Genomic DNA, 17440 nt, shown 5'->3' with positions numbered 1-17440 from the left:
CGAGCCCCCAGGGGCGCCTGGGTGGCTCAGTGGGTTAAGCGTCTGACTTCAGCTCAGGTCATGATCTCGAGCTTCCTGAGTTCGAGCCCCGCGTTGGGCTCTGTGCTAACAGCTCAGAGCCTGGAGCCTGGCTTCAGATTCTGTGTCTCCCTCTCTCACTGCCCCTCGTCCACTCATGCTCTGTCTGTCTCTGTCTCTCAAAAATAAGAAATAAAAATGTTTAAAAAAAAAAAAAAAAACAGTGATTTTTGTTTTGAATAAATCTCCAAAGCTTCTAACATTGCTATTTTTCTAAAAGTAAAACCGTTTCTACTTGTAAATTTGTTAAGTAGTCCCTGTTTACCTTTGGGAAAAATTGTCCTATAGAAATTCCATTTCTCTTTCAGATTTTTTGTTTCTTATTTTTTTGCCTATATTTCAGATACTTTAAGTACTGCAGATCTTTTAAAAAAGAATAAAACATGGCATCTGTGACCCCAGAAATGTTTACTTTATCAGGGAAGAGAAAGCGCTTTCTTCCATAATTACAGAAACTAACTTTTCACCCACCTAAAAGGCCCCTGCTCAGTCTCCCAGGAGGTTTTTGTTGCTGTGCTTCAGAACCTGACTTGGACTTGCTCTTCACTATGGATTCCTTGCCTTTCCCTCTCCCACCTGAGCTTATGGTGTCCTCTTTGTTTTGCTCTCTGTATATTACATATACTTTGATTATATTACTTGGTGATGTAACTTTGTTATTGAACTTCTTGATGGTGGGACTGATGTTTATCTACCTTGGAATCCCCTGTGGCACGTGGTGGATGTCCTTAAAGGTTTTAATTGAAAATGTCCAGGTCTGGGGCACCTGGGTGGCTCAGTCGGTTAAGCATCCGACTTCGGCTCAGGTCATGATCTCATGGTCCGTGAGTTCGAGCCCCGCGTCGGGCTCTGTGCTGACTGCTCAGAGCCTGGAGCCTGTTTCAGATTCTGTGTCTCCCTCTCTCTCTGACCCTCCCCCGTTCATGCTCTGTCTCTCTCTGTCTCAAAAATAAACGTTAAAAAAAAAAAAAAATTAAAAAAAAAAAAGAAAATGTCCAGGTCTGTATTTACTAAAAAGCACCCTATGACACCTAATGTTACATGTACCTTTGTTGTTTTCTCTCTTAGGGTCAACAGCAGGCCCCACAGGTCCAGCAGCCAGGCCTCGTGACTCCGGTAGCCCAAGGGATGGGTTCTGGAGCGCACACGGCTGATCCAGAGAAGCGCAAGCTCATCCAGCAGCAGCTCGTGCTCCTGTTGCACGCCCACAAGTGCCAGCGCCGCGAGCAGGCTAATGGGGAAGTAAGGCAGTGCAACCTTCCCCACTGTCGCACGATGAAGAACGTCCTGAACCACATGACACACTGCCAGTCAGGCAAGTCCTGCCAAGGTGAGTGGGCTCAGAGGGTTTCTGTGCTTAGCAATGAATATTTATAGTCCGAGAGAAGAAAAAAAGTGTGTTCTACTCTGTTTGGAGACTTCTTTACCGATAATGTCCATGTTAGGAGGTGATAAAATTCAGTATCATTTTGTTATTATGTAGGGTTATGGTAGAAAATTTTAAGGATTTTCCTCTTGTGATGACCCTTACTGACTTTGATTTGCCCCCACATAGCATAGTTTAAATATTATTGAGGATTTGCTGTCATATAGGCAAACACTAAAACAATGTTACCCAACTTAATACAATTTATGTGTGTATGGTGTCATTAGAAATCTGTTTTTATAGAGTAAAGTACATTGCATGTCTTGGTGAAAAATACGGGCTTTGGAGGCAGATTGCTTAAGTTTGAATCCCATTTTGAGTACTCTGACTTAATGCAAATTAGTTAACCAGGTCTTGCCTGTTTTCTTAACTATAAAATGTGAGTGCCAATAGCTACCCTATAGGGATGTTAGGAAGATGAAATGAGTGAACATTTGTAGCACTTGTTAAGTGATCAACAGGTTAGTGGATACTGATATAAAAAAGTATAAGCTACATTTGCAGAACAATTATTTTTTTTCTTTTTAGTGGCACACTGTGCATCTTCTCGACAAATCATTTCACACTGGAAGAATTGTACGAGGCATGATTGTCCTGTGTGTCTCCCCCTTAAAAATGCTGGAGATAAGAGAAATCAACAGTGTAAGTGATTAAGTCTTTTAAAGCTTTTATTTATTTATTACTTATTTTATTTATTTATTATTTTATTTATTCTCGGTGCAGTTTGGTGGGATTTAGACTAAGTGCTTCTTGATTATTTGAAGTTCTGTGACTGCCCTGTGCTGTCATACTAGGTTGTTTCCACTCCCATTAACTTCATATTAATGAGTTTAGGATTGAACTGCTTATTACCTAAAGTAAGATCCAGAAACTTTTTAAATAATTATTCTGTATAAAAAGGGTGAATTAATGCTCCATTTTTACATTCATGAAAACTTAAAAGATCATTGCTTTGACATTGGACAAGTTACTCTTTTATACCTGTGGTCTAAATATTTAGATACTTTGAAGTTATTTAAAGAGAAAGGGAAAAAGTTTGAAATTATTTTTAGAAGTCTAGGATGATGAGCTTTTCTGAGATAAAGACAAAAGTAGAAAGATCTAAGTGTAGCTACCATACCTCTCTAGAAACAAAATATTAAGCATTTGTGGTGAATGACAGATTTGGAAACGTGCAACATGTGAAGAAGGAATTAAATGCCATAAATTAATTAAGAAATCATAAATAGCCCAGTAGAAAATTGGGGTAAGGAAATAGGTCAGTAGAGGGAGGACATTCTCACCACTTGAGCAGAAATGCTACCTGGTATTGGCATTTGTATGGTTCTGAGTCATTCATACATAGTTGGTGGGAACACTGATACAACCTGTAGGTAGGCTTTTGGGTACTCTGGATCAAAAGCCTTTCATGCCAGTGATAGTGATCCCCTTTGACCATTCAGTTCTGCATCTAGACATTTATTTCAGGGAAATAACAGGAAACAAGATGCATGTTGTTTCATAATGAGATGTTTCATAATCATGTAACAATTTTGTGTCTTCTAAATTCATTCAGATAGGTTAGTCTATTTTTCTCACATCTTTAACGTTGTAATCCCATCTCTTTTGTCTTCTCTAGCAATTCTGACTGGAGCACCAGTTGGACTTGGAAATACTAGCTCTCTAGGGGTGGGTCAGCAGTCTACCCCCAGCCTAAGCACTGTCAGTCAGATTGATCCCAGCTCTATAGAAAGGGCCTATGCAGCTCTTGGGCTGCCCTATCAAGTAAATCAGATGCCGACGCAACCCCAGGTGCAAGCAAAGAACCAGCAGACTCAGCAGTCTGGCCAGTCTCCCCAAGGCATGCGGCCCATGAGCAACATGAGTAAGTTTGTGTCTTCCCTTGTGACAGATGTGATGTTGGTTATGTGTATACATGCCATGTAATTTGCAGAATTATCTTCTTGGTTTATTTTGGTCTGTGTGTGTGTGTGTGTGTGTGTGTGTGTGTGTGTGTGTGTGTCTCCCCATCTCTTAATTTTTTTGTTACATGATTAATTTCTTAGAGTAATTTTTTAAAGATTGTAGTGTAAAGGTCTCATCATAATCTATATACCAGAGGCAGCTGCTTGTCCTTGTTGATGATTTCTTCCATAACTTTCTAGAAAACAGTCTGGTACTGAGTAATGCATCATACTTTTTCCTATGAAGTCCATTGTCATCCTCTGGATAATATTTGCAATAGCCTTTAGTTTCTGCCCATTATTGTTTGATTCTAAATGAGAAAGCAAAATTGAGCATGCTACTCTTACAGAAATGTAATCTTGTTGATTTTTGTTGGTTTTAACTTGAATGTATTACAGTTTCTTGACAAGCAGTGCTAACTTGTTAAATAATCATTAAGTGAGGAGATTATTAAAAAACTAGACCAGGGGCGCCTGGGTGGCGCAGTCGGTTAAGCGTCGGACTTCAGCCAGGTCACGATCTCGCGGTCCGTGAGTTCGAGCCCCGCGTCAGGCTCTGGGCTGATGGCTCGGAGCCTGGAGCCTGTTTCCGATTCTGTGTCTCCCTCCCTCTCTGCCCTTCCCCCGTTCATGCTCTGTCTCTCTCTGTCCCAAAAATAAATAAAAAACGTTGAAAAAAAAAAACAAAAACAAAAAACTAGACCAGAAACTGGGATGAAGAGCTAATCCTACCCTTTCAGGCTAGTTTTCAAATTCTTACGTATTCAAGTACATGAAAAGGGGTCAAAAATAGAGATCTGAGGACTTCCTTCCCCTGCCCCTTCACCTTTTTTTTACTTAAGATTGCTTATTTTCTTCTCTCTTTCCGTGTTACCCAAAAAGTTACCCAGACTCTTCCTTGAGTTTTAGGATCTTGACCCAGTGCAGTTTTCTGCCCCTGGATTTTCTACTGCCTGGCCTGGATTTTCATTTTTGTAACTGGTTATTTCCTGTTAATTTTTCAAACTTCTGTTTTAATTCCTAATTTTGTTCTTTTTGTCTCCTTTGTATCATCTGTGTATGTACATTTGTATATAGCCACAAAATTGTTTAAAAGTTAGTTCCTTGAGATATCTTTTTCCCTTTTTTTAGTGTCTTTATTTTAGGATTAAAAATTAATCTAAAGTTTCCATTTATTTCTTGTTAATTCAATCAGTGGTGCCTTTTTAGTGATAATCATTGTGAACCAAAACTTCTAGATACCTCATTTATTTCTTTTGTTGTATTCAATCCCATATTAAAAACTAATATGAATACACTCTCTTTCTGGCATGTTATATATAGCCTCATGCTTTCTATTCATCAGGCCCAACCCAGATAGGCAAAGACTTACATATGAAGTGTTTTTTCTTTCATATGAAAGCCCTTTTATTTATGTTATTTTTATTTATTTTTTATTTATTTTTGAAAGAGCAAGCAAGCGAGCGCCCATCAGTAGGGTAGAGGCAGAGAGACAGAGGGATATAGGAAATTAGAGAATCCCAAGCCACCTCTGCACTGTCAGCACAGAGCCCAGTATGGAGCACAAACTCACAAACCGTGAGATCATGACTTGAGCTGAAATCAGTCAATCAAGTTGGATGCTTAACCTACCAAGCCACCCAGGCGCCCCATATATAAAAGCCCTTTTAAAAATAATCTTGTGGGGTGCCTGAGTGGCTCAGTCGGTTAAGCATCCGACTTCAGCTCAGGTCATAATCTCACAGTTTGTGGGTTCAACCCCGCATCAGGGTCTGTGCTGACAGCTCAGAGCCTGGAGCCTGCTTCGGATTCTGTGTCTCCCCCTCTCTCTCTGCCCCTCCCTTGCTCTCTCTCTCTCTCTCTTCTCTCTCTCTTTTTCTCAAAAATAAACACTAAAATTTTTTTTTTTTTAATAATCTTGTGTGTTTATGTTGAAGGGTGCACCCTCTGTTTTCATATTTTTTAGTTCCCTAAAACTTAGAGAGTAAAAGAACTGAATATCAAAATGGAATCACCATGATTAGGACATGTAATTTTCTCCCCAGTCTTTAAGAGAGTTTTAAAAAAGTATTTTATTGCATATTATGAATGTGGGACTGCTTTTTCACTTCACACCAAAATCGTATGAAATTAGTTTTAACCAAACTTTATACTTGTGAGTGATGTTTGCACTAAAGGTTATTACTATAAATTGTTTTATTGGGTATTTAAAGTGATCCTTTAAGGCTTCTGTTATTATTAGAGTTTTATAATGGATTTTACTTAGGAATATAAAAATTTTGATGATGATCAGAAATGTAACTCAAGTTGCATCTTGGCCTTAGCCTAGTGCCATATTATCAAAGAAATACATGGTTCAATACTCAAATTAGCGTTAACTGTATTTTCTTAATTTTTGATGTGTCATGATTTTAAAATACTAAAACAAGCTTTTTTCACTTCTGTTTTCTTCCACTAATGGTGTTTATTTTAGGATATTTTAGGTTCCAACCTGATGTGGTAGACTATATCCACAAACGGGACTATGTTGTGTCCCCTAACAGTGTAAGATTTTTATCACATTTATAAACAAAAGCAATTTACTTGAGTATATTTCCATGTACTCAGCAACGTAAAATGTTTATCTTTTATGTTTTGCAAAGATTGGACTCCCAAATGGTTAGTGCTGTGTGTGTGCGTGTATATATATATATATATGCACACACAAACGTGTATATACATATATATATATACATACACACATATATATATATACACACATACTTTTTTTTTTAAGTTCATTTATTTATTTTCATTTATCTAAATGAACTTTAAGTAAGTTCATTTATTTATTTTCAAAAGAGAGCACAAGCAAGAGAGGGGCAGAGAGAGAGGGAGACACAGAATCTGAAGCAAGTTCTATGCTCCATGCCATTAGCATGGAGCCCCGCATCAGGCTCCATCCCATGAACTGTGAGATTATGACCTAAGCTGAAGTCAGACGCTTCACAGAGCCACCCAGGCACCCCTGTTTATTTATTTTTGAGAGAGACAGAGCATGAGTGGGGAGGGGCAGAGAGAATCCCAAACGGGCTCCATGCTGCCAGTGTAGAGCCCATTGCAGGGCTTGAACCCACGAAACTGTGAGCGAGATCATGACCTTAGCCGAAACCAAGAGTTGGACACTTAACTGACTGAGCCACCCAGGCGCCCTCACCCATATTATTTTAATGCTAAAGTATTGTTGGGGATCCTACCAAGAGGGCAGATTGGATATATAATTAGAAATTGAGGGGAAAACTTCGTCAGGAAATTTGGAACATAATAACACTTTTTGTGGCATGCCTGGGTGGCTCAGTTGGTTGAAATCCAAGTCTTGATTCTGGTTCATTATGCATACCTTTTACCTAGATTTATTTATTTTCAACATTTTTGCCACATTTGCTTTATTTCTTCATGTACTCGAGATATCCTGACACTTGACTGCTAGTTTAGCATGTATTTCCTAAGAATAAGGACATTCTTCTCCATAACCACAGTGCTGTTACTGTGCCTACACAATTTAATATTTGTTAATAATGTCATCTAATGTACAGTCTATATTTTAATTTCTCCAATTGTCCCCCACAGTCATTCAGGGCTTTTCCATTCAGTTTGTTACGTGCTTTTTGTCTCTTAATCTAGAAGTCATCTTCCTTCTCTTTGTTCACCACACATTGACTTTCGATGAACACTGTAGATTGTCCTATAATTTGAATTAGTCTGATTGTTTCCTTATAATTAAATCCACACTTGATCTTAGCCAAAAGGCTGAGAAGCGATCCTTATAATTAAATCCAGATTAAACACTCTTGGAATGAATATGCCATGTATGGTTGTGTGTATGTGATCAGGCTTTAATAATTTCAGCATAAAAATGTCTTAGGATTTTTTATTTGCCTTTAGCTGGCCTATTCTCTTGTTTTATTACTGACCTTCACATTATTGGTTAGCTATCTTTCAACTGTGTTATGGAAATTCTGGCCCTATTACTGTCAAGAACTCCTGGGTTTTGTTATGTACTCTCTTCTGAAGGTCTCATATCTCACCTGTTTGGTAGATATGAGTGCTAGTTTGTTTTCCCAGGTTGTTGGATGTTTAGAAAAAGTAGTATTTATGTTTATGGGTCTGTATCATACCATCTTTACCTGAGGTGTGGAGTACTGAATAGGATGAAGTACCCTAAGCAAACATTTATACTAATGCTTATAAGCATACCAAGACCCATTCATAGTAACAACTTGGTAGTATGGATACAACACCCATTGTGGCAGACCTAGCTGTAATGCTGGAACGTTCTCAGTTATAAATTGGAGGTACTTTGATGCGGATATTTGAATAAATGAGAAATAGCATTCATTCAGATATGCCATGTGCTGGGGGCGGGGGTGGGCATAGGAAAGGGGCATGGCCTCTACTTTGAGACCTCTCTAGTTTGGATGGGCATTAAGTAGACAGAACTACAGGATCTGTTAACATATATCAGGTTATAGAGATTCTGTAGCAAGAAGAGAGAATCCTTTCTGGAGCCCTAAATTAGAATTTTTTACTGTAAGACTTCCTTGACTGTATTTGACCATGTTCTTAATCTTCTAGTACCTACTGAATTCACCTACTCTATAAAGGTCTTATTAGTATGAGATTCCTCCTAGGGCTTAGAAAACAAAAAACACGTGTTTTTTCCCCTAAGTTTGTTTGTTTATTTTAAGAGTGGCAGGGGAGGGCAGGGAGAAAATCCCAAGCAGTCTCTGTGCCTTTAGCACAGACTCCCGGGCTCGTGGGATTTGAACTCACGAACCATGAGATCATGACCTGAGCCAAAATCAAGAGTCGGACACTTAACTGACTTGAGCCATCCAGGCACCCCCAAAAATGTATTCTTGATGAGTTTTAGGTGTTAATGATTCCTTTTTTTTCTTTCTGACTTCTTCTCTGGCAGTGCCAATAATTTCTGACTTCCGTCATTTTTTGTATTCTCAAGGGAATGCTCCCTCTTAGGATCTTAAATACAGGCCGGTGTAAGGGTATTCCTTTTCAGGTTATGGTTGAGCCATTTCTTAGAGTCAATGCCAAATATTAGATGAACCTGGAGACTTCAGAGAGAATGTTTTGCTGTTTTCATGTGCCATCAGAAGGCAACGAGATAAGCAAATTGGTGTACATTATAATCAGTTTTTCTTTCACTTCTTCATATGGTTGCCATCAGTAAAGCGAATCAATGTTATAGGTATATAGTTTCGCTAAAAAGGAGTGTTTACACATGGAGTATTTACGTTGACAAATACAGAATTAGGAACAATACAATTCTGTTTTTAGAAGACCATTTCCAGTAACTACATTTCAGAGCTAGGCTGATGCTGTCAGAAGCAAATTTGTGCCTTACTATTTAGGAAACGTGAAGGAAAGCAACAGCATTTTTCTCCATTAAATGTTTATAGATCTAGCCAACTGTTGGCATTTTAGTGGGAAGTTTTGTTTGTTTCCTTGTTTTTAACTAACATACCTTGAGAGGTATATTAATAGAATTGTGTATTTTAGAAGAGTTTTTTAACTGCATGAAAATCTAGGTTAGTGTCAATATTGCTGTTTTTTGTTTTTAAAGAATTAGACTATTCAATAAAATTGCTAATTGAAGAGGTAATGTACGCACATAAAACTATTCAGGGCAGTTTGAAGGAGTATTCAAAATGTTTTACCAAAACACAGTCTTTGATTCCAGTCTCCAGGGATCATCACACTTAGGTTCCCTATGTCCTCGCGTAAGTTGTGCTTAAGAAAGGACATGTGCATATATAGTTACTTAAACGGTTGCGGTTTTAGGTTTTGCTCATCCAGTTTCTAAATCTTGTCCTTATGGCTTCTGGGTTTTGGGTCTTTGAAAGGATACAAATTTCTTGTGATGTTATTCTAGTACTTTTATAGCTTTTCTTTCTTTTTGGTATTGGTATTTAAAATATTCAATCTCGTTTTTTGTTTTGTCCTAGGTGCTAGTCCTATGGGAGTAAATGGAGGTGTAGGGGTTCAAACATCGAATCTTCTTTCTGACTCAATGTTGCATTCAGCCATAAATTCTCAAAAGTAAGTTTTTTTCTTGATATTTGCTCTGTGTCATGTTTCATACTCCTGTTCAAATTCCTTTTCTGTTTTTTGTTTTTGTTTTTGTTTTTTCCCCCTGATTTGAAGCCATCCTTGATGGATAAAGACAAGTAGTATATTGGAGGCCATACTTTTGGCTTTCTACAATCTTATGTGAAATTGTATCAATGGGTGATCAGTACCTTCCCCGAATATAGTAGGAAGTTGCAAGTGTGCAATTGCTTAAAAAATGAGTTTGCTCTATCCCATTGGTAAGAATTAATCCATTACCAGTGATTCCCTGGGATAAGCTGTGTCAAAATAAGTTTAGTCTTACAACATAACACGTAAGTCTTCTAAACCCAAGACTTCCTCCTCCCCTCCACATGATGAAGTGTTGTGGGTTAACTCTGCCTCATACAAATACAAACACACACACACACACACACACACACACACACACACACACACACACACACAATTTCCCCTAGATTTCTTGATGTAAAGAAATTTGTCATAGTATGTTGGACCCATTGTAGTAATCACTGTCAGCTCTGCTTTAAATGAGATCTTTTTTTCTCCTGCCTTCTTCACTAAAACTATTTCACAATATCTTTTTAAAGCCCAATGATGAGTGAAAATGCCAGTGTGGCCTCCCTAGGTCCTATGCCAACAGCAGCTCAACCATCTAATACTGGAATTCGGAAACAGTGGCATGAAGATATTACTCAGGATCTTCGAAATCATCTTGTTCACAAACTGTAAGATTATAGGCATGTCTTATTCATAGAGAGTTACCATGTCAACATGGTACCGATCTGCCAGGCACTTAACCACAAGAGGAGTATTATTGATTTTTCTGTAGTCTGGCTATTGCTGCTAATGCTTCTGCTCCTGTGACTGTCTTGCTGCTTGTTCTGCTTCTGAGCCTTTCCACCATCGTTTGTAGGAGTATTATGGCTTTAACAGTGTGTGAACTATTTTACCTAGTGGCAGTTTTCAATATATTATATAAAAATTACTCATTTTAGTGTCACTGCCTTTGCAAAAGTCAAATTTTAAAAGGAAAACCAGGTCTCTCTCAGCTCTTTAGAATATGGTGGTGGCAACACTCTTTTCCTTTATCCCTATTAAAGCTTTTATGATGTTGACAAGTTTAACCTGGTAGAGTGGCTCCTCTATGGTCTTCTGGCCCTCCGGATGTGCATGTCAGTAGTTGGTGAGATACCTCTGCATTGTTTGTTATGGAGTTGATGGATGCCAGCCATTCAGCCACCCTCTTCTTTAAAGAGGTCTTGGCAGGTGAAGGAGGGGAAAGCGATAGCAGTAAAATGTAATGTGCGCAATATTATAAAAAAAACAGAGCTTGAACCTTGCTCATTGCTATGGAACTTGCACTTTGAGTGACATCCAGCATTTTTCTCCTCGGGGAAAGCAGTCTTTTTTCATTTTTTTCTCCACTTAAAAGAAGGGTCTCTTTCAGTCCATCCATATTTTTTATTGGCTTAGAGCTGTGTGGTCTATTTTTTATCTAAACTAATTTTTATATTACATTAGCATACCAGTTACATTTGACTTTCGTTTAGAAATTCAAAATCAATGGTACCAGAAGTGGAATTTGACAAGAAAACCCTAAGATTTTAATTAAATGAATTAAAAAGGAATAAGCAAAGCAAACTTATTTTGTGATACTCCAGTTGTTTAGCACCTGTTCTCTCATAGCAGACAATGGATTATTTGGGATCGATCATCTGACTTGACATTATATGCTTGCGAAATTTTTACCAACTCAAAATATTCTTCTAAACTTCCATTTATTTCTTCCCCACCTGGTTTTCTTCAAGTCCTGCACAAGTGAACACGAAATCTCCAATTAATAAAATTAGAGGCTGGAAAAGTATTGGTCAAATCTTCAGGAACCCTAGTGCCAAACATTTTGTAGGGAACTGTTAGAAAGTAAAAGACACTGAATTTGGCAGAATCGTTATGCATTTCTGCCCCTTCCACTTGAAGTTTTTGGTCTTGAAAGATTTTGTGGTGATTATTAGGTTTTATTAAGCTGAATAAATTGAGAGTAGAAGGATCTGAAGGCCGCTCTACTTAAAACAATGAGAAAGGTCAGGTTTCCTCACTTCTTTATGCAAATAGCAGAGTATAATTTTTTTTGCTCCTATGTTAGCGTGACAGGAACCAGAGGGGGTTATTATGGTGTCATTTTTTTATGTTCTGATTGGGGAGACCCTTTGTTTACCACAGAGACCATTTCATTTGCTCTGTATCATTTAATATTTGAGCACATCCACTATTTTTTGTTTTACATAATGTGTACATTGCACAGAAATGAGAAAGTACTAACCAGGAAAAAGTTTAAAGTACTGGACATTTCCATGACGAGAATGAAAAGTTGACATGATATAATAGTGGTAGAATTTTCTGTTTCCAGAGTTCAAGCCATATTTCCTACTCCGGATCCTGCTGCTTTAAAAGACAGACGGATGGAAAACTTGGTTGCATATGCCCGGAAAGTGGAAGGAGACATGTACGAATCTGCAAATAATCGGGTGAGTATCTATTTTTCTACATAAAGTCAGAAATAGACCTATCCTAGTTGTTTGTTTCTTTTCGTAACATGTACAAACAATACCGTACTTTAGAGGATACCCTTCAGCTGTCCTTAGTTTCACTGCACAGTCAAGATAACAAAGCAATTTTCTTCAGGCGTATGTCATCAAGAATCTTACGTTTTTCCTCTTAATAATCCAGTGTACTCGTGTGGCACTTTATCTGGGTTGTCCTTCTGTCAACTTCAAAAGTGGTTGAGCTGTTACCAGCTCTCTGCTATTTTCACTAGAATAATGGTGAATCAGCTGCTTAGTATGTTCATCTCAAGTAGTATTCCATTTTCTCTATATCAGTTGAACATTCTTCTCTAAGTTGGCACTTTTCCGAAATGTAGCATATTCTTTGCATGTGCCATAAATCGCCAGCATATATTTCATTAACCTACTTTGAGAGGTCATGCTTTACTATGTAGCTTCATCACAAAGCTGCTTTTCACATGATGATTCCAAACATGAACTCACATCTGGGATGATCTAAGAAAGCAGATTTTTATGGTGGTTATATCAGAGGAGAGGCGGGGGTGGGGAGGATGGGTGAAATAGATGTTGCGGACTAAGGTATGCACTTGTGATGAGCACCAGGTGACATATGAAGTATTGGATCACTACATTGTACACTTGAAATTAATATAACACTGTATATTAACTAACTGGAATTAAAATAAAAACTTTTAAAAGGAGAATAGACTTTTCCCCTCTTTGGGTTTCTCCTTATATCTGTAAATGAAGCTAATATCTGTTCATTTTTTCTGTTACCTAATAGTAATTCCTCTTTTTTCCTTATCTGTGTTTTATTTTCAAAATTCAAAAAGGCCGAATACTACCACCTGCTAGCTGAGAAAATCTATAAGATCCAGAAAGAACTAGAAGAAAAACGAAGGACTAGACTACAGAAACAAAACATGCTACCAAGTGCTGCAGGCATGGTACCAGTTTCTATGAATCCAGGGCCTAATATGGGGCAGCCACAACCAGGAATGACTTCCAGTAAGTGCTTTTCATTATAGCTGTTTTGGGGAAGAAAATGGTAATAAAATGTTTTCTAGCCAAAGTCACTAATTTGCATTAGCTTGCATAACTTTTCTAGAGTTTTTGAATGACCCTTTTTTGCCTTTGCAAAGAAAATAATTCAACCCTTCATAAGAGCAGTAATTAAGCAGTATGTTTAAGATTTCTGGTCACAGTGCTTAACGTGTTTTGATCATCTGGCATCATTTTTAGAAGCCTAAGATACTCTTCTCTCTGAGTGAACACCTAGAAAATGGTAGCCTACAGGCTTATATGGACTTATATTTGGTAGGCAGCCAGTGCTGAACAGGTTCAGAGGCCCTACCAGCTTTCATACATCCTAAACAAATTATCAACACTGTGTTTCTTAACATTGTCACGCTTTCTTCTTGATACAATATGTTTGAAGGCTAAGAACTGTTTTTCAGAAGCAGTTAATTTTTGTTAATATTTGAGAGACAGAGTGTCAACAGGGCAGGGGCAGAGGGAAAGGGAGACACAGAGTCCACAGCAGGCTACAAGCTCTGAGCTGTAAGCACAGAGCCTGATGCAGGGCTCAGACTCATGAACCGCAAGATCATGACCTGAGCTGAAGTCAGATGCTTAACCGACTGAGCCACCCGGGTGCCGCCCCTAGAAGCATTTAAAAATTCATCTTGAGGGGCGCCTGGGTGGCGCAGTCGGTTAAGCGTCCGACTTCAGCCAGGTCACGATCTCGCGGTCCGTGAGTTCGAGCCCCGCGTCGGGCTCTGGGCTGATGGCTCGGAGCCTGGAGCTTGTTTCTGATTCTGTGTCTCCCTCTCTCTCTGCCCCTCCCCCGTTCATGCTCTGTCTCTCTCTGTCCCAAAAATAAATAAACGTTGAAAAAAAAAAATTTAAAAATTCATCTTGAGGGGCGCCTGGGTGGCTCAGTCGGTTGAGTGTCCGACTTCAGCTCAGGTCATGATCTCACAGTTTGTGGGTTCGAGCCCCGTGTCAGGCTCTGTGCTGACAGCTCAGAGCCTGGAGCCTGCTTTAGATTCTGTGTGTGTGTGTCTCTCTCTCTCTCTCTCTCTCTCTCTCTCTCTCTCTCTCTCACTCTCACTGCCCCTCCCCTGCTTATGCTGTGTCTCTCAAAAATGAATAAACATTTAAAAAAAATTAATAAATAAAAAATAAAAATAAAAATTCATCTTGACAGTTTTAGTATTCTGGTATAGCAGCCTTCTCAACTTAGTGAATTAACCAGATAGCCAAGATGATTCTGCATTGCCTTATTCACTGACTGATGACAAGGTTTCAAGCAGTGACATAAGGAGTTAGGTACACAGTGATGAGGAAGAACACAGGCTATATTAAATGATGTGAGAAAGACTATGATAGCAGAAATTCTGTATATCTTGAGTCAGGGAAAGCCGATTACCTGTAGATAGTGCCAGCTGAGTGAATAGGTACCAACTCATGCCAGGATTTTTGGTGGGCTCAAAATTCATCTCCCTCAGGCCTCAAAGTAGTAAAATGGAGAACTGCTAGTTGCCACTTGCCTTTAGCAGCTCCGTTTGTTAACTGCAGTGTTCTCATTGGGCCATGGTGGGAGAAGAATTGAGAAGAGGAACAACATTTCTGGCAGAGAAAGAGTGTACAAGGAGGCCCACTGACAAAGGAAAAGCAGCTGTGTTTTGAGTAGGTAGGAGAGCAGTTGTTCAAAAACAAGAAAGTCAAGAGTGGATTCAGTGCTGATGGTCTAAACCAGGACAGCACCTAAGGTATAGAGACAGGTGGGACTTGGGTGCAGTAGAGCTTTCTGGAGTTCGTTTTCTGGTAGTTTTTGTCTGGAGAAATTGGAGCCAAGTTTAACATCTACAGATACTAAATTGTAGTCTCGTGGGGGTGGAAGCAGTGTGGTAGGGGTGCAGGCAGGAACCAATGTTAATGGAACTGAATAGCCCTAAGGATATGTTGACCTTTAGCTTATACTAAATCTGGCCTTTTGTAGAATGAGATCCCCACCCTATCCCATATGCAAATTGTAGAAGAATGAGAAGTTTTAAATTTTAAGCTAAAAATTGAAAGTAGTACACAGAATGTATAGAAGAAAATATAAAATAAAACAAGAAACGTCTTTAGATACTGCCTAGAAGTTTTGAGGGAAAAAAATGACAACAGAAGATACCATAAGTGTAATTAATAGACAAACCAAGGAAAGTATTTTCAGTGTTAAAGGTATAATTTCCTTAGTATATGACTTGGGGGGAAAGATGAAAAATGGGAAAAGGAAAGAACAAGTAAAATCAATGTGACCTTTTGGCGTCTCTAAAGGTTAGAGTGGGTGTTAATGACTGTATGGTAACATGGTTCTGGAATATGCTGTTGGTAAGAATTTAAATGTTTTTTTCATTACCTTAAATCCAGTTGTTACATTTCTAGAAATACAAAGTAATGTACAGTTGCGTAGAAATATTCACAGTAACGTAATTTATACTATTGAAACGTCCAACAGGATGTTTAGAAACATCCTAAAAGTGCCTCCAGTATTGCACTGCTAAAGGAACCAGACACTATACACTAGAATATTTTGAGGCTTCTCCAGAGCATCCCCTTTTTACCCAGGCAGTTGAAAGATTGAACAGATTTAACCAACCATCTGGAACCCTACACTTAAAGGTGAAGGGCAAGGTGTGGCTGCCAGAGAAACCCCTCTAAGGTAATACCACCTACCCTCTTGAGCACATAGCACACACACACCCTGAGGGGATCGCTCCCTATACAGAGATAAAGGAATTCCTCCTGTGGTCCATGTAGATAATTACAACTGCAAGGGAGAGTTATTACAGAAAAAGGAAATTTTCAAAAGAAAAAATTACTATACACAGACATAAAAAGACAGCAGGGGATGGAAAACGAAATGAGAGAGTTGACTGAGTTTAAAACCAGATTAGCAATAACAAAACACAGAAGATAAGAATTAACAAACGGCTTAAAAAGATACTAAATATGAGGTGCCTGGCTAGCTCCTTCGGTGCAGCATGTGACTGTTGATCTCAGGGTCATGAGTTTAAGTCCCCACATTGGGTCTTAGATCTTAAATTAAGAAGAAAAAAATCGGGCACCTGGGTGGCTCAGTCAGTTAAGTGTCTGACTTCAGCTCAAGTGATGATCTCACAGTTCGTGAGATCGAGCCCCACATCGGGCTCCATGCAGACAGTTCAGAGCCTAAAGCCTGCTTCAGATTCTGTGTCTCCCTCTCTCTTTCTGCCCTCACCCCTTTGTACTCTGTCTGCCTCTCAAAAATAAACATTTTTTTAAAAAAGTCAGTAGAGAGATGATAGACCTATAGAAAAAAATTTGAGAGATTTGGAAACCCAATGTTAGGTACTATTATCCCCATTTTACCAGTAAGAAACTAAGGCATAGAAAGGTTGCCTAACTTGCTATGGTCACACAGTTAGTGAATGGCAGAATCAGGAGTCAACGCCCCCCCACCCCCCCCCCCACCCCCCGGCATTTTGTCTTCCCAGTCTGCTGTAAATCGTTCAGATATGTTAAATAAAGAAAATTGTAATTAAAAAGTAATAGAAGAAAGTTTTCTTGAAAGAAAAGACAATTGCCCAACCAAACCTAGCTCATCACTGTTTTAAAGTAGATGATGAAACATCCAGAAAATAAAATCAAACTATAAAGAAAAGGAATGATTAATTTGATTAGGTTAAAAAGCCCAAAATGCACCATAAGGAAGAAACTAGTTTAATAAGGTAAACATATATGCACCCCCATGTTCATTGCAGCATTATTTACAATAGCCAAGATATATCCATCGATCAAGAAAATGTGTGCTCAGGCACACACACACATACCCAGAGTACTATTCAGTCATAAAAAAGAAGGAAGTCTTGCCATTTGTGACATGGATGGAATTTTTTTTATTATTATTATTTTTTTAACGTTTATTTATTTTTGAGACAGAGACAGAGTATGAGCGGGGGAGGGGCAGAGAGAGAGGGAGACACAGAATCTGAAACAGGCTCCAGGCTCTGAGCTGTCAGCACAGAGCCCGACGCGGGGCTTGAACTCATGGACCGCAAGATCATGACCTGAGACGAAGTCGGCCGCTTAACCGACTGAGCCACCCAGGCGCCCCAACATGGATGGAATTTGAGAGCATTATGCTAAGTGAAATCAGTCAAAAAGACATAGCATATGATTTCCCTAGAATTTGGAATCTTAAAAAAAATGAGTTTCTAGATAACAGTTTGGTGGTTGCCAGAGGCAGGGGCGGGGAGGGATGGCAGCAG

General features: G+C 38.9%; 1 protein-coding gene across 2 annotated transcripts in view; it reads left to right on the top strand.

Moving 5' to 3' along the window:
• Positions 1 to 17440, top strand: part of EP300 (EP300 lysine acetyltransferase) — an 83674-nt gene that overhangs the window by 31077 nt on the left and 35157 nt on the right. For both annotated transcript variants that reach the window (XM_086712175.1, XM_086712174.1), the window contains 7 exons: positions 1147 to 1408; positions 2033 to 2146; positions 3123 to 3368; positions 9450 to 9543; positions 10164 to 10301; positions 11984 to 12101; positions 12974 to 13148. In XM_086712175.1, coding sequence (XP_086568301.1) covers positions 1147 to 1408; positions 2033 to 2146; positions 3123 to 3368; positions 9450 to 9543; positions 10164 to 10301; positions 11984 to 12101; positions 12974 to 13148 — 1147 coding nt within the window. The remainder of the gene's footprint in view (positions 1 to 1146; positions 1409 to 2032; positions 2147 to 3122; positions 3369 to 9449; positions 9544 to 10163; positions 10302 to 11983; positions 12102 to 12973; positions 13149 to 17440) is intronic.

This window comes from Puma concolor, chromosome B4 (genome assembly GCF_028749965.1).
Source record: "Puma concolor isolate L17-30 chromosome B4, mPumCon1.1.hap2, whole genome shotgun sequence".
Classification (NCBI taxonomy): domain Eukaryota; kingdom Metazoa; phylum Chordata; class Mammalia; order Carnivora; family Felidae; genus Puma; species Puma concolor.
The sequence above is the reverse complement of the archived record's forward strand: the minus strand, read 5'-3'. Positions and strand labels throughout refer to the sequence as shown.